At 36.8% G+C, this 13,801-nt stretch overlaps 1 protein-coding gene across 1 annotated transcript in view; it reads left to right on the plus strand.

Moving 5' to 3' along the window:
- EDEM3 (ER degradation enhancing alpha-mannosidase like protein 3) overlaps window positions 1-12,198 on the plus strand; it is a 67,156-nt gene extending 54,958 nt beyond the window's left edge. Inside the window, exons 19-20 of the mRNA XM_040636287.1 lie at window positions 1,232-1,417; window positions 8,221-12,198. Coding sequence (XP_040492221.1) covers window positions 1,232-1,417; window positions 8,221-8,627 — 593 coding nt within the window. The 3' untranslated portion in view covers window positions 8,628-12,198. The remainder of the gene's footprint in view (window positions 1-1,231; window positions 1,418-8,220) is intronic.
- Window positions 12,199-13,801: the final 1,603 nt, after the last annotated feature.

The following is a 13,801-nucleotide window of genomic DNA, read 5'->3' on the forward strand; positions in this document are numbered from 1 at the left end:
TTTTGCTGGTTTTCATTGTATATAAATGAGCAAATTAGGGCTTAGTTGTTTTTTATCGCAAGTACTAAAAGTAAAAATTATCTTAGAATAATCATTTGGCTGCAAGAGACAATAATTGATTTAAGCTGGTTTAAGAAGGGAGGTTTGTTTACTACATGGAACTGGATTATTTTAATTGAACGCAAGAGTAAGAAATTCGGCTGAGTAAAAATCATCAGGAACCATGATAGGTAGTAGAGTTTTTCCTGTCTCTCTCTTATCTCTGGGTCTTCCTAGACTCTCTTCCCTGCATCTCTTTGCAGTTCTGCTTCATTCTCCAGCTTCTCACCAGCTTGCTCCCTCTTTGCTCATTAGTTCCAAAACGGTCATTTTAAAATTGCAGCCTCAGCCCTGAGTCTGTGTCCCCTTACTAGATAACTACCCAGTGCTAACTGAAATAGCCTTTCTGTGTGCCACTTCCGGGTCCTCCAGACCTAGAGCCAGGTGGCCATGCTTTGTCCGATCAGCTGTTGCTAAGGAGGCAGGTCCTACATGGTATTCTCCACTTAGCGGGGCCTATCAGAGAAGGCTCTCCAAGAAGGGACAGGCAGGCTTTTCATCTGGCATGTGCCAGTAAAACAGTATTCAGCAGTTCAGCAGTTACCCCACCGGTATAAAAGATCAGTAGTGTTCACCTCAACTCTATTATAGAGGAAAAAACCACGATCATCATTCTTCTTTGTGAACAGTATAGAAACAAGAACTATCAGTTAATAGTTTGGTAAATGCCATTAAAGGAAATCTTAGCAGTGAAATTTCATTCATAGTTGTATCATTGTAAGCCAAGTCTTTGAATGTTTCTATTTAGGCTTTTTCATAAGCATATGGAAGTTTTTAGTCATAATCATAGAATTTTGTGTTCTGCTTTTTTCATGTAATAATAATATTCTGGTTTCTGTGTGTTCCATCAAGTAGTTAATTATAATTTGCTTATAATAGTTCACAGTTGTTCACAATTATAAATAGCACTCCAGTAAACTACTTTAGGCATAGATTATTTTGCTTGTTTTGAGTTCTTTCCTCAGGATAAATTTCTGGAATAGAATTAGTGAGCTCTAAAAGTATGTTCATTTTTATGATTCTTGATGCATAAAATAAGTGCCACCAACAAGGGAAAAAGTATTAAGATTGGTCTATAGATCTTTTTAATGGACAGATGTTTTTATGTTTGCTGTATTCATTTTCTGGCTAGATGACAATGAGGGGAGCAGCAGTGATACTGCCCCTCTGTTCCAGATGGCAGGTGATGGAAAAGACACAGATGACATCAAGATCCCCATGCTGTTCTTATTCAGTAAAGAAGGAAGTATCATATTGGATGCCATCCGGGAATATGAGGAGGTGGAAGTGCTCCTTTCTGACAAAGCAAAAGATAGAGGTAAGGGTAAAAAATCATGTGTTTTTTACTCAGTTTAGCATTAATTTTACTAGTTTGATAACAAAAGTGAGTTACAAAAAGTTATTTTTGGTTCGCTGGTAAAATAGGAGATGGTTTCAAAAAATATTCGTCTTTTGGAAATAAAAGTTGTAAAACATTTATTTTGCTTTGTTGACTTAGGATGTTTTTAGAATTACATTTTTTATATGTCATTTATCATTTTTGCTCTGGTTCTGCCCAGTGATAAAAAAATACAGCTAATATATCAAGAGAGCCAATTTAAACATCCACAAATGTTCACCATTCAATTCTACTGGTACTACATCTTACATTTCTTTTATAAGGAATAAAAAGAGTGTATCAAATGGTATTGTATACAATATAATAGTAGTTAGGTTTCAGCAGGCCACCAGTTATCAAATGACCACTGTCTTGGTGAAGGCAATAAAAATCTAGCAGGTTCTCTCCACTGAGCTGTAAGTTTATCACATAGGGATTTATAAGTTACAAGAGTTACAACTGGCTAATTGGCTGATGTCTGAAAAATAGGGTAGCATACCTTAACTCATGACAATATATAGTCCTCGCTAGACCAAAATGTTTGTTAGTAACTTGAAGGCTGTTTGAAACCCAAATGAAACCCAAATTATTGTATAAATGCAAGGTCTTACTAGTACTCTTTTTTTAGTTTGAAGCCTAGTGATAAGGAGAAGTGAGGGAGAGTGACACATCAGACATAGACTGCCATCCCGCTTACGGGAGCAGTCCTCCTTATCCACTGGAGGCATCTGGAGAGAGAACTGTACTTCTCTCATTACCCGTAAATGGCTGAAGCTGTGGGGCTTGTGCAGGGTTGTTGAATCCCTGGGGATGTTTGTTTGACAGCTAGGTAGGAAACCGATTCAATTCAGTATAACTTCCAAGTGAAACAGTAAAAAAAGTTTTGCGGTAATCTAGTACTAGCCAAATCAGTGCTTTGTCTTCTTGTATTACTTTATTCTTCTTTGACGCGTCCACTATTTAAGAGCAATGAAGTGAGTAGGATGAATTTATGTAAGGATGTATACATAAAAACAGAACAGAATAGAAAGGACTTCTAATCTTCTTAAATCTTCCTGTGTTCCGGACTTTTTTTTTTCCTGAGTCTTTTTTTCTCAGCTCAGATCTTCTTTCCTACATATATGCATTTAGGCACATCAAACACAGGCAAATTATTATTCCATATGACTCTTTAATGCCTTTGCTTTTTCCCCCCTGTTTCGTGCTACCATTGGAATTTCAGCAGCAATATTAAAAGGTAAAATGATTCCAAGCTACATTATTAATAGTAGTAAGTATCTTGCATTAATAAGCTTTAAGTTCTATATATGTATATATGTATGTGTGTATGTGTAGATATACACACACGCATGTGCAAATATATATATATGTATATATATATAATTTGTTTCAGTGGATACCATGATAATATCTGGTTTAATGTAATTAGATTATTTTCATGTCTAGTCAGCTGTCCCAGAATAATAATTCTTTATTGATCCTGTCATAACAAATCCTATGAATTACATATCCATATAATATAGATGAATTCACTGGTCCATGTAAGAGTCAGTCTAACAAAGGTGTTTTGGCATGCATGAAATTTTGATCACTTTGATTTGAATATAATGTATTTAAAATAGCTTGTTTTAAAAACTCTTATGTGTGTAGGGGTGCATGGGATTAGGACTACGAGGGCATAGTAAAGCATGTGCTATGTGCTGCTCATACCAGAAAGAGAATAAGAGAAAAAGATAAACTCTACTAGAGGTAGTTCTTCCCCACCCCCCCCACGGGGGATATAGTCGAAGACCCCCCAGTAGATGCCGGACACTGTGGATAGTATACTGTTCTGTATGTACCATGTTTTCCTATGCATACATCCCGGTGATAAAGTTTAATTTATAAATTAGGCATATAACAAAATAGAACAGTTATAGCAATATACTGTAATGAGACTTATGTGTCTGGTCTGTCTTAAAATACCTTTGTACCTATCGTTCTTGTGATAGGAGGTGATAAAATGCTATGTGATGAGATGAAGTGAGGCGAATGACAGGCACTGTGACCTAGTGTTAGGCTGCTGTTGACCTTCTGATGCTATGTCGGGAGGTGGGGGCTCATCTGTTTCCTGACCACGGTTGACAGAGGGTAACTGAAACATCAGAAAGGGAAACCGTGGGAAAGGGGGGGGGGATTACTGTACAAAAAATATTATCTAACAATATTCTTTTAAGGACTTTGCAGTAAAAGGGCTTTATGTAAATGAGACTTTTTTTTTAAGTTTTGCTGGTTTCTAAGGTTAGTGAACTGTGATGTGTTACAGAGTGATCTTTTGGCAAAAAGTCTTTAAAAATTCCCCTTTTTATGTAGCTCTTTCAGGAACTGTACAACTGTATTAACAAAATCAATGTAACAAAATTATCAGTGTAACAGAAACTCAATAATAGTTTTATTAAATCAACTACCTTATTCACTTAGGAAAATACCCTAAGAAGTTGATGTCTGTAGCATTGTCATTAATTTGTCCGGTGCCATTACTGCATGCCTCAGTGTTTCTCTTCAGTATCAGCTGATGCTGATGATTTTGTTACAAGTGTAGATTCCTGAGTCTTACTCCAGAATATTGAATCAGATTCTCTGAAGGCAGGGGACCAGAATCTGAAATTGTAAACAAGCATCCCAGGTAATTACACTCAGCAACACTTTAAGAAGCACTGAACAACGCTAAGAAGGCACCTCTTTTTTTTTTTTTTAATCATATGCTGTGATTTATATGTGAAGCTATATACGAACCATATTGTACCATCAAGGGTACTAGGTAGGATTATATAAGTAACCCCCAATAATTAGCACCCTTAAAATCGAACAGTAACATGTCCTCCAGATTGCTCTTTAAAAATCTTATTTCACATATACATACTTCCTTTATAGAGTCACACAGTTTTGATTGAGCAATTCTTTCCACATGTTGGTGGAGAAAATAGAAACCCCAGAACAAGCCCCTACTCCCACTCTCACTTTCTTATTCTGATGAGAAGTCCCAGTCATTAATACAGAAATATCTGTCATAGTCCTATCTGCTAGCAAAAATATTTGGGTATCTTCTTACATATTCTTCAGAAGTAAAGCATTTGTAATTTATCAAGTGGAAATATTGCTTCCTCGGGTCAGACCAGTCGTACTTCTAGAAGTTGTGCTATCCACGGAAGTTTTAATACCATGTCTCTCATATGTTGCATCTTTCCAGAAGATAAGAATTATTCCAACCCTGTGCTCACCAACAAATGACACTGTGCTGTTACATTTAGATCCAAATTGAAACAGCTTATAAGTGAGAATCAAATTCCTTTACTCAGTATTTTCAAGGGGAAAAGAAGCAGCATTTTCAAGGTGCCACACGTTCTCATGCTTGTGCGTTACAGTGCAGGCAGTGGTGCCTTGAGAGCTGTACACTCATGTTTTCAGGGCTACTCCTGTACTTATATCTACCTGATAAAGAGGCGGACAGAGAAAATGGGGGAAAGAAAAGAAAGGTCCCGTGGTTCGAACTGCTCCAGATTTAAGTCTAGCAGTGTTACTTTTCCTAAGACTATCCCCCATTGAACTCGATTGGGGTGAATCTGCCCCAAAGTTGAACTGCAAAATTTAATGTGTATGCAGAAGACCTCTTTGCCTAGAAAGGAGCATCTGAAACATTCTTGTTAAGCCGAATTGATACTCACCCTTCTACAACCCTTCTGCACCCCTTCTACAAACTGGCATGTTTTCTCATGCATCTTTGCATTTGCACATCTCTTCCCTTTTCTGAAATGCTTATCCATCCCTCTCCACATTCCCATGGCCCATTTCCTCTTTGAGGACATTTAGCCATCCTGCATACCCAGTTTAAATACCACCTTTTTAATGGAATTTTCTCTTATTCTCATAGGTTAAATGTAAGGGTGTCTTTTTTTTTTTTTTTTTTTAAGATTTATTTATTTATTTTAGAGAGCGAGCAGGGGAAGGGGAAGAGGGAGAGAGAGTCTTAAGCAGACTCCGTGCTGAGTGCAGAGCCCGACATGGGGCTCAATCTCACAACACTGAGATCGTGACCTGAGCTGAAACCAAGAGTCGGACGCTTAACTGCGCCACCCAGGTGCCCCAGGGATCTTTTTAATATAGTTCTACTTTGACATTCATATTACATCCTGCTTCTTTACCTGCTCTCATCTCTGTAATCCTTGCTTTCAGCAAATGCTGGCCGTACAGATGCGTGAATGATGGTAGAACATCCAGTCTCTTAAATCTTTGCCAAGGCTCCCTTGTCCTTTTATTATTAAAACTTAATAATTTCTTGTCTTTATATCTTGAGATTTTCTTCACTCTTTTTTCGCTCCCTGTGTTTCCGATACACCGTTCCTGAATTTAGTGATGTAGTTGTGAACGCTTCGAGAACTCGGGTGCTCCGTACTGGGTGCTGACCCGCACCGTGGCACAGCTGTGAAGCAGTGTGACGGACCCTGACTCCTTCCTTGCCTTTCCTGCTTCTCCCTCTACCATCTTCGCTTCCCTCCTTGCTGCCTCTTGGCTATCAGATAGTGTTACAGATTTCCTGTTTCCAGACTTGCTCTTCTTTTCCACTAATCTGTTTGTTTACTCCTATGCCAATAATAAAAGTTCACTATTTTGAATGTACTTTGATACCTGAGAAGGCAACTCTCTTCTCACTAATTCTTTTCAAAATTTCTTGACTTGTCTTCAATGTATATTCTTCCATAAGAACTTCCAAATAGTTCTATCTGGTCCCAAAAGAAAAAAGAAACTAGAAATGGGGTTCATTTTGGAATTGTATAGTTGTATGCTTTACATATAAATAAGAAGTTTTTGTTAAATATTAAGAACATTCCATCCAGGAACATACACTTACCTGTAAATGTAATCAGATCTTGTTTTATGTTTTCATTAAAATGTTATGGTATTAAGTAATGTAGGTCTCATACCTTTCATAATAAATTTAATCGTTTTACAGTTTTTATTTTTATTATGAAAAGGGTACTTAATTTTATTTCTAACCAGTTGTTACTATAGAGAGGTTATTTGCCTATTTATCTTATTGTTACCCTCCTTATCAAGGTTTTTTTATTATCTTAATGGTATTTTTTAAAAATTAAGAGTTGCTTTGAGTTTAAGTATACAACACAGTCTAAAAATAGAATTTGATCTGTTCTTTTCCTATATTTACACTGGCTCTTCTTTTTTCTTATACTATTGTATTAGCTAGATTGCCAAAATATATTGCATAATATGTATCCCTAGGGTAATTTTTTGCCAAAAGCACAATTTTTATTACTAGATGAGGCAGTATTACACTTTTCCCTATTCTTCTAAACCAGATTAATGCAATCTAGAAAAAAACCTGAAGGTTTTTCTTTTTGTTTTCCCTTGAACTTAAGGTAGCCCTAGTATAAATGAGCGGCCAGCTCCTGCTTTCTCTTCTTTGGTCCCCACCATGGTTTTTCTAATTGTTGAATTAAAGTACACCTGTACTCTCGCTTAGAAGAGAGAGTGTGTGGGGACTCCCCCAGCCCCCAAGAACTTAAGCTTCCCGAGTAACCCTACTTCATCAGCGTGTACTTAAACGCACCTGCCTGTGCCTTCCTGCGTGCCTGTTTCCTTTAGTTTTTCTGGTTTTATAATATGTCCATCTTCCCTTCCTTCTTTGACTCATTAACGCTAAATCTCAGCTCAAGTGTCACTTTCTGAAGGAAACCCTCCACTCTCCTTATTCTTTCCTATTCCCTGTAGGCTTTGCTAGCAACGTAAAACATGTTACAGAGTTTTCCATTTACTTGTCTGATTATTTGTAAAAGTTTTCCCCAACTGGACTAAAAGATCCATTAGGGCAGGTCTGGTGTTTGGTTTTTGCCCCATTTTATCTCTAGCATCTTGCAAAGTGCTTGCACACAGAGAGAGAACACTCGGGGCCTGTTTGCTGACTGCCACCAGAGACTGGGAGGACACGGCAGGGACGTCCGTGTGATTTACATGCTGTCTTGTAGGGGCACTAAATAGACTGCCTCTAGTGGTTTATATTCAGTACAGGAGGGTTAGTCTGCTCTTCAGCCTTCCAGTGAATTTTAAAATGATATCTTACAAGTCACAGACCTACAGTAATGAGATACAAGTTTTGTAAATAATCTCAGTTCTTGCTTGTCTTTATGAAGATATTTTATCTAACCACATTAATACCCTCAACTCATCCATAATTTTGTATTATCAATATTATCGTGGCTTACTGAGTGGAATTTCATTTTTCAAAAGAATATTATCTTAAAACATAGAAGTGCTGTTTAAAATTTATTCTATTTCATATGTTCTGTTTCATTTACAAGCCTTCCTGAATTTAGATATCTAATAATTTTAGAAATATAGTGCAAATTTATATGTACTTTAATAATATTATTTAGTGTATTTCTAGGCATTTACTAATCCCCACTGAAGGCAGTCTTACAGTTATTAGAGTCATTCCTTTCAGTTTGGAAGAATATTTATTTCGTACTGTCACATTTTACAAAATGCATATACAGGAAAAATGGGATTACATTCTTATTCGAAGGCAGTACTTTTACTCTTCAATGTTAATGTTCACTGTTCTTCATTAAAATGCTTTTCTTTCTCTTTTATTTCTTCATTTTATTGCAAAAACCAGTATGCTCTTAAAACTGCAATAGTAAATATTTTGAGTGGGAAAGTAGCATGAAGCTTGTTTCTTTCATATACAGATCCTGAAATGGAAAATGAAGAACAACCATCCTCCGAAAATGATTCTCAGAATCAGAGTGCTGAACAGATTACATCAAGTTCTCAGGAGGTTGATTTGGTTGATCAAGAGTCTCCTGAGGAAAGTTCTCTAAACTCAGAACCAGAATCATCTCCAGCAGATATGGACAATGCTGCAAGTGTTTCTGCTTCTGAACAGAATTCTAACCCCACGGAAAACCATGAGACTACAAGTCTTGATGGTGAATGTACAGATTTAGATAACCAACTTCAAGAACAATCAGAAACTGAGGAAGATTCCAATCCTAATGTTAGCTGGGGTAAAAAGGTCCAGCCTATAGACTCCATATTAGCAGACTGGAATGAAGATATAGAAGCATTTGAAATGATGGAGAAAGATGAACTATGACTCACTGAAGAATCTGGTGGTAGGTATTTAAAAAGAAAAGGCAAACCGTGGTTCACAGACACCCGGATACTAATAGGCTCTCTAATGGGAGTCGTTAAGTATGGTGACGAGCAACCACGTTCTGACTGAGGTGGTTACCATAGGCATCTGGAGCATGCCGTGTTAGAATCGACCTTGCTTAAAACTGTCCCATTGGAAATGGAAACTCACAGCCCCTCCCCCACCCTGATCCCCACCCTGTGACAGCGTCGCACCACCCTGCAGCGCCTCAGGCCAGGAAAAGGTTGCTGGGCATTCGTAAGAACCAGATTTCTGCAGTCTCTGGATAGACAGACATATTCAGTTAATGGTGGAGTGGAGAATAGGAATTTGTATAGCTTTCTAATTAAAGGAAGCTCGGCTTTCTTGGTTTTGGGGTTAGAGGCTCTTTTGGGAAAAGACGTATGAGTGTTGTGGGCATTCTGGTTATGCTGCCTTCACAAAACCCTCAAAGTGACCTAAGTGGTTCTGAAGCAAATGCATTTATGGTGAAAACAGCCTTTGCTCGTCACTTCATTGTCTAACAAATGATCAAGATGACTTGATTTTTTCTCTCTTAACAATGTCCTTTTCGTTTAAACCAAAGGTGAAGCCAGTGTACTTTCTCAGTGAGTTCTCTGTGTAAAGGTTAATCATTGGGACCAGGTGTAAAGGTCACATAATATATTATGGAAATTGGTTACTTAATACTTAAGAAAGATGGAACAAGGGAGAAACTCTAATGTAATATGAACTTGCCATTGGGCCTTCCGTAGGGAAAGCTGTGATTACTCTGAAACGGAACTTAAAGTTCTGTCCTTGTCGGGTAAATTAGAAATCTTCTCCAGTTCATTTCTCTTAGAGGGGATTACCTCTAGCCATCAGCCTTACTCCATCCCACGTTTAGTATGCAATTTGAACCACAAGGGCCATATCGCCAATGGTTGAATACATTTTGTTCCATTTTTCTATCTTAGGGAGCCATAATAAAACTGTGGTAGTAATCTAAAAATCCTAGGGAAACTACTGTTTTTTTTTTTTCTTTGAAACTATGGTTTCTAAAGATGCACCTAAGGAGTCTGTCACATTTTCTGTTGAATCATGGTTTTTAAGGTGTTTTTTTTTTTAACTTTTTTTTTTTTTTTTTTTTTTTTTTTTTAGCAGATATTCCTTCTGTTACAGACTTGAAAATTAATCTATGGTAACCTGTGTAAGAAACTTACACAGTAGAAACTAACATATAGCCATATAGCTTAATGAGAATTTATCTTCCTTCTTTGTTTTGGTGGCAGTCTGGTGCTGGCCACATTTAAGTTTTAAAAACTGTTGTTGATATCCTGTAGACAGCCCTGTAGTTGAAATCATGGTTTTATTCATTTTATTTATTTTTTTAAAACTTACTAAATCACTTCTAAAGGAATATTTGTGAGACTTAATTTTTCTCTTTACCGTGACATTACGTAATAATCTTTTCTTAAAACACAGTTTTGAGGTACTGATGAACTTAAACTGTATATGGAGCTGTTGAAAGAAGAGCAGTGCTGTATTGTAGTTATGTATATTCATGTACAGTATGTCTTAGATCCCAGGTAAACATATTCTTTATAAGGGGATGAATAGCTGCTTTCAAAAATTCCAGCTAAATGTAATTGGGTCAGTGAATAATAAAACTAATAGAGAATTCACTTTTTGGGAGGGGGAGGGTGGGGAAGAGTAGTCTTATAAGACCTTTATTGGCCCTTAATTAAACCTGACACTAAAATGGATATTTTAGTCTTTCTGCATGTGAAATTTGGTGTAAGAAGATAGAACTATAGTACATACAGTATATGGAAGGATAGACGTAGTGCTTTGTTTATATTAATTGCAAAGCTGCCAAAATAGCTGAAGCTTAAATTACTTGACTTGCCTTGATTTATAGGACTGGGGCTTGGAGAAAAGGAGCAGATGTTCCTCTAAGACTTTGATTACAGAAGCCTTATATACATTGATTTGATTTTATATTTGTAGCTTAGAGCCATTGTTGTCTAAATCCAAGTTTTCTAAGTTATCAAAACAACATGATTTTTTTTTCCCAGCGAAGATCTCATGGTATAGGAGAGCCAGCTTACTCGCCCTGCCTTTGGCCAGTAGGGGGAGATGTTGCCATTCATTGAAGGCTAGAAGCGACTTGTTCACTTTTTTAGAAAAGTGAATCCTTAAAAAAAAAAAAAAAAAAAAAAAAAAAGAAGGAAAATTTAACAAGTTATATTTAACACCCAGAAGGAATCATACTTGATTTTTCCCTAGTTAAGAAGGTGTAAACTCCCAACGTTATCATTAACTCCACATTCTTATTCGACATACTGCCATGAAGTTGTTTGAGTTCATTAAAAAATTCCAACAGCATTAGGTGTTTTTTTTATGTTTTATTTTTTAAATACCTTTGATAGACATTTTCTGTACTTCTTAAATATTCAGGGGATTCTATGAGACCCTGAATTTTAGAAACATCTGGTCTACCTCAGTTAAATGTTGACTGCATAGAAACAGAGCTGAAGTGATCACCACAGCCATAAAATTGTTTGACTAAGAAGGATTTATACAATGTTTACAAACCTGGAATCAAGTAAGGATTTTATCTGAAAGTGAGAAGTTAGATATTAGAGCAAGTATTTAATTCAGGTATTTTCAAGTTTTAAAACTTAACTTGTTTACCTACTAAAAAAATAGCTGTAGTTTTTTCTGCTTATGAAAGTCTGTTGAAATGATACACCCTAATTTGCAATAATTTTCCCGTAAAGTTGTAGGTATGACAGAATTGTAATTTACTGGATATGTTTAGGATGGGATATTTTGTTGGGTGGGTGGTTTTTTTGTGTGTTTTTTTGTTTTGTTTTGTTTTTAACCTTTAGTAGGCTTCCAACAAGAATACAGTTGTTTCAGAACAAATTGGTTTTTGACATTATACTTTTCCCTTTTTCTTCACAGTATTAGAGAGTAAAATGAAAAATTGTGTGCTCTCTGATTTTAGTTTCTAATTAATTATTTTGAGAATTTTTAAAAAATTTAAATTACCATCATAGCCCTTTTTACAATAAAACCAGCATTTGTTCTCTCACCAAACCCCATGCCAGATTCATCATAAAGGAAGCTCAGCAGAAGTAATTCAGATAGTGCTTATAATTTTGGAGGTGGGGGGTGGGGGGGAGCTGATTTAGTAAATATTCCAACCGGTCGTTTTATGCACAAGGCTTCAGTCAGAACATAGAAAAAAAAACATTCTGTGAATGAAATATTGTATGTTCAGATTTTATAAAAGACATTTTTAAAAGCCCAATTTACAGCCGTATATTTTCTTATGATGTAATTTATGAAAAAGATGTCTGTACTAACAGGTGCTGTAACACTACTGTTGGATTTTATTGTTTGATGATAAACGTATACAATATTTCTAAGGGAAACTATGTACTGTGATGTAAAAGTCTGGGCAAAATGTATATAATCCTTGTATATAATTGTGTATTTGATTATAATTACTGATTGTAAAGATTTAATAAAATATGTAAATATTCTGGTCTAGTTTTAATTTGGATTTTTAGCATCACTTTGCCTATCTTTATACTTTGGTATCTTTTAAAAAAATTTTTTCACCACTCTGTCTTCTCTTTATTTTCATTTTACCCCAGGGGAGTAAATCTGGGGACAACTTAGGGTTTGGAAACACACATTGAAGAGTTCCACAACTCAGACAGTGCCAAGGACCCTCAGAGCAGATAAGAGTTAATAATTTACAGTGTCAGTATTGGTAACATGTTTATGTTTCGAGTTTACTTAATAAAATGAGTTTTGATAATCGTCGTCCAAAGTAACCTGGACCTCTCCTGTTCATTCCAGTGAGACCACCTCCTTTTAGCAGCCACTTTCAGATACCGAGATACTGTGCTTTTCATCTGTAATGTTCCAGAGTTTCTGAGCACAGACATCTTGAAAGGCCTAATCGTAATCACTATTATCTATTGGTAATTGCTTTCTTTAAAGATGAGTACATTGAGCCCTGAAGTTCTAAGCATGTCACTCAAAGTCGCACATTTGGTGACTGGGCAATGGGATGGGAGCCCTGCTCTAGCTCCCGAGCCCATGCTCCTTACAGTGTACCTTCTCCCTTTCTCTGTCCTTACCCCTTCTCACACGCCCATTACAGATTCCGCTCTCCTTTTGCTCAGCCACTACCTTCCCACCCGACAGCTTTCTCCCCATTTGAGACTGAAGTTTAGAAATGGTAGCATCCATTCTCCGGTTCTCTGGACATTAATTCTGGTGTCAGCATGCCTCCATTCTCCGAGGACAATGCACCACTATTTCAGGAAGAATTCAAAGGATCTAATAGCATCTCTTGGAAGATTTCAAAGGGGAGGTTGCCTTTCTTGGGTAAAGCAAACGTAAGAGTTCTCTCTACTAAGAGAAACTATTGTAAGGGTTGAGAATAGTGTCAGCATCTACCTGCTAGTAAAGTTTGTAATTCCCAAAGCTTTGCTCTTGATTTACTCTAATAAGCCTGGAGGTCTGTAGTGTTAATCTTCAGTGAAGAAGTAAATGGGAGGCCACTGATAGACCCTTGGGGATTCTCTTAATTCATAAAAGAATGCTCTTGTCATCCCAGATGATGGAGAAATGCTTGAGTCAGTGGCAAGAAGAGAGTATAATGCTAAACGAAGAAAAATCTATGATTGTATACATACAATCTCAACTCTTGCATATGTAAAGAGAGACTCATTTATTCAACAGACTGAACCCCTCCTGTGTGCTAGGCATTGTCTGGGGCAGTGGGCAACACATAGCAAAGAAGACAGGAAATAAAGTAGTAAATATGATAATGAGTTTATGAAGAAAGACGACGGTGAGAGGATAGTGATGGAAATCAGCATAGTGAAAGAATTCTCTTTTAAATAAACCAAAATATTAACAGTGGTTATCTCTGGATTACAGGTGATTTCTATTTCTTTACTTATAACTTTGTGTTTTCGTAAGTTTCCAAATCGAGCAGTAGGATTTAAGAATACAACCGGCCTAGGTCAGCTAGAGGATAAAAGGGAGAAAGAAAATTATCACCCGGGAACCCACGATCCGGTGCTTGTGCACACGTCAACAAGTCCCTGACGCGCCCTAGAGCTCTC

Source organism: Ursus maritimus, unplaced genomic scaffold (assembly GCF_017311325.1).
Source record: "Ursus maritimus isolate PB19 unplaced genomic scaffold, ASM1731132v1 scaffold_2, whole genome shotgun sequence".
In the NCBI taxonomy this organism is placed as follows: domain Eukaryota; kingdom Metazoa; phylum Chordata; class Mammalia; order Carnivora; family Ursidae; genus Ursus; species Ursus maritimus.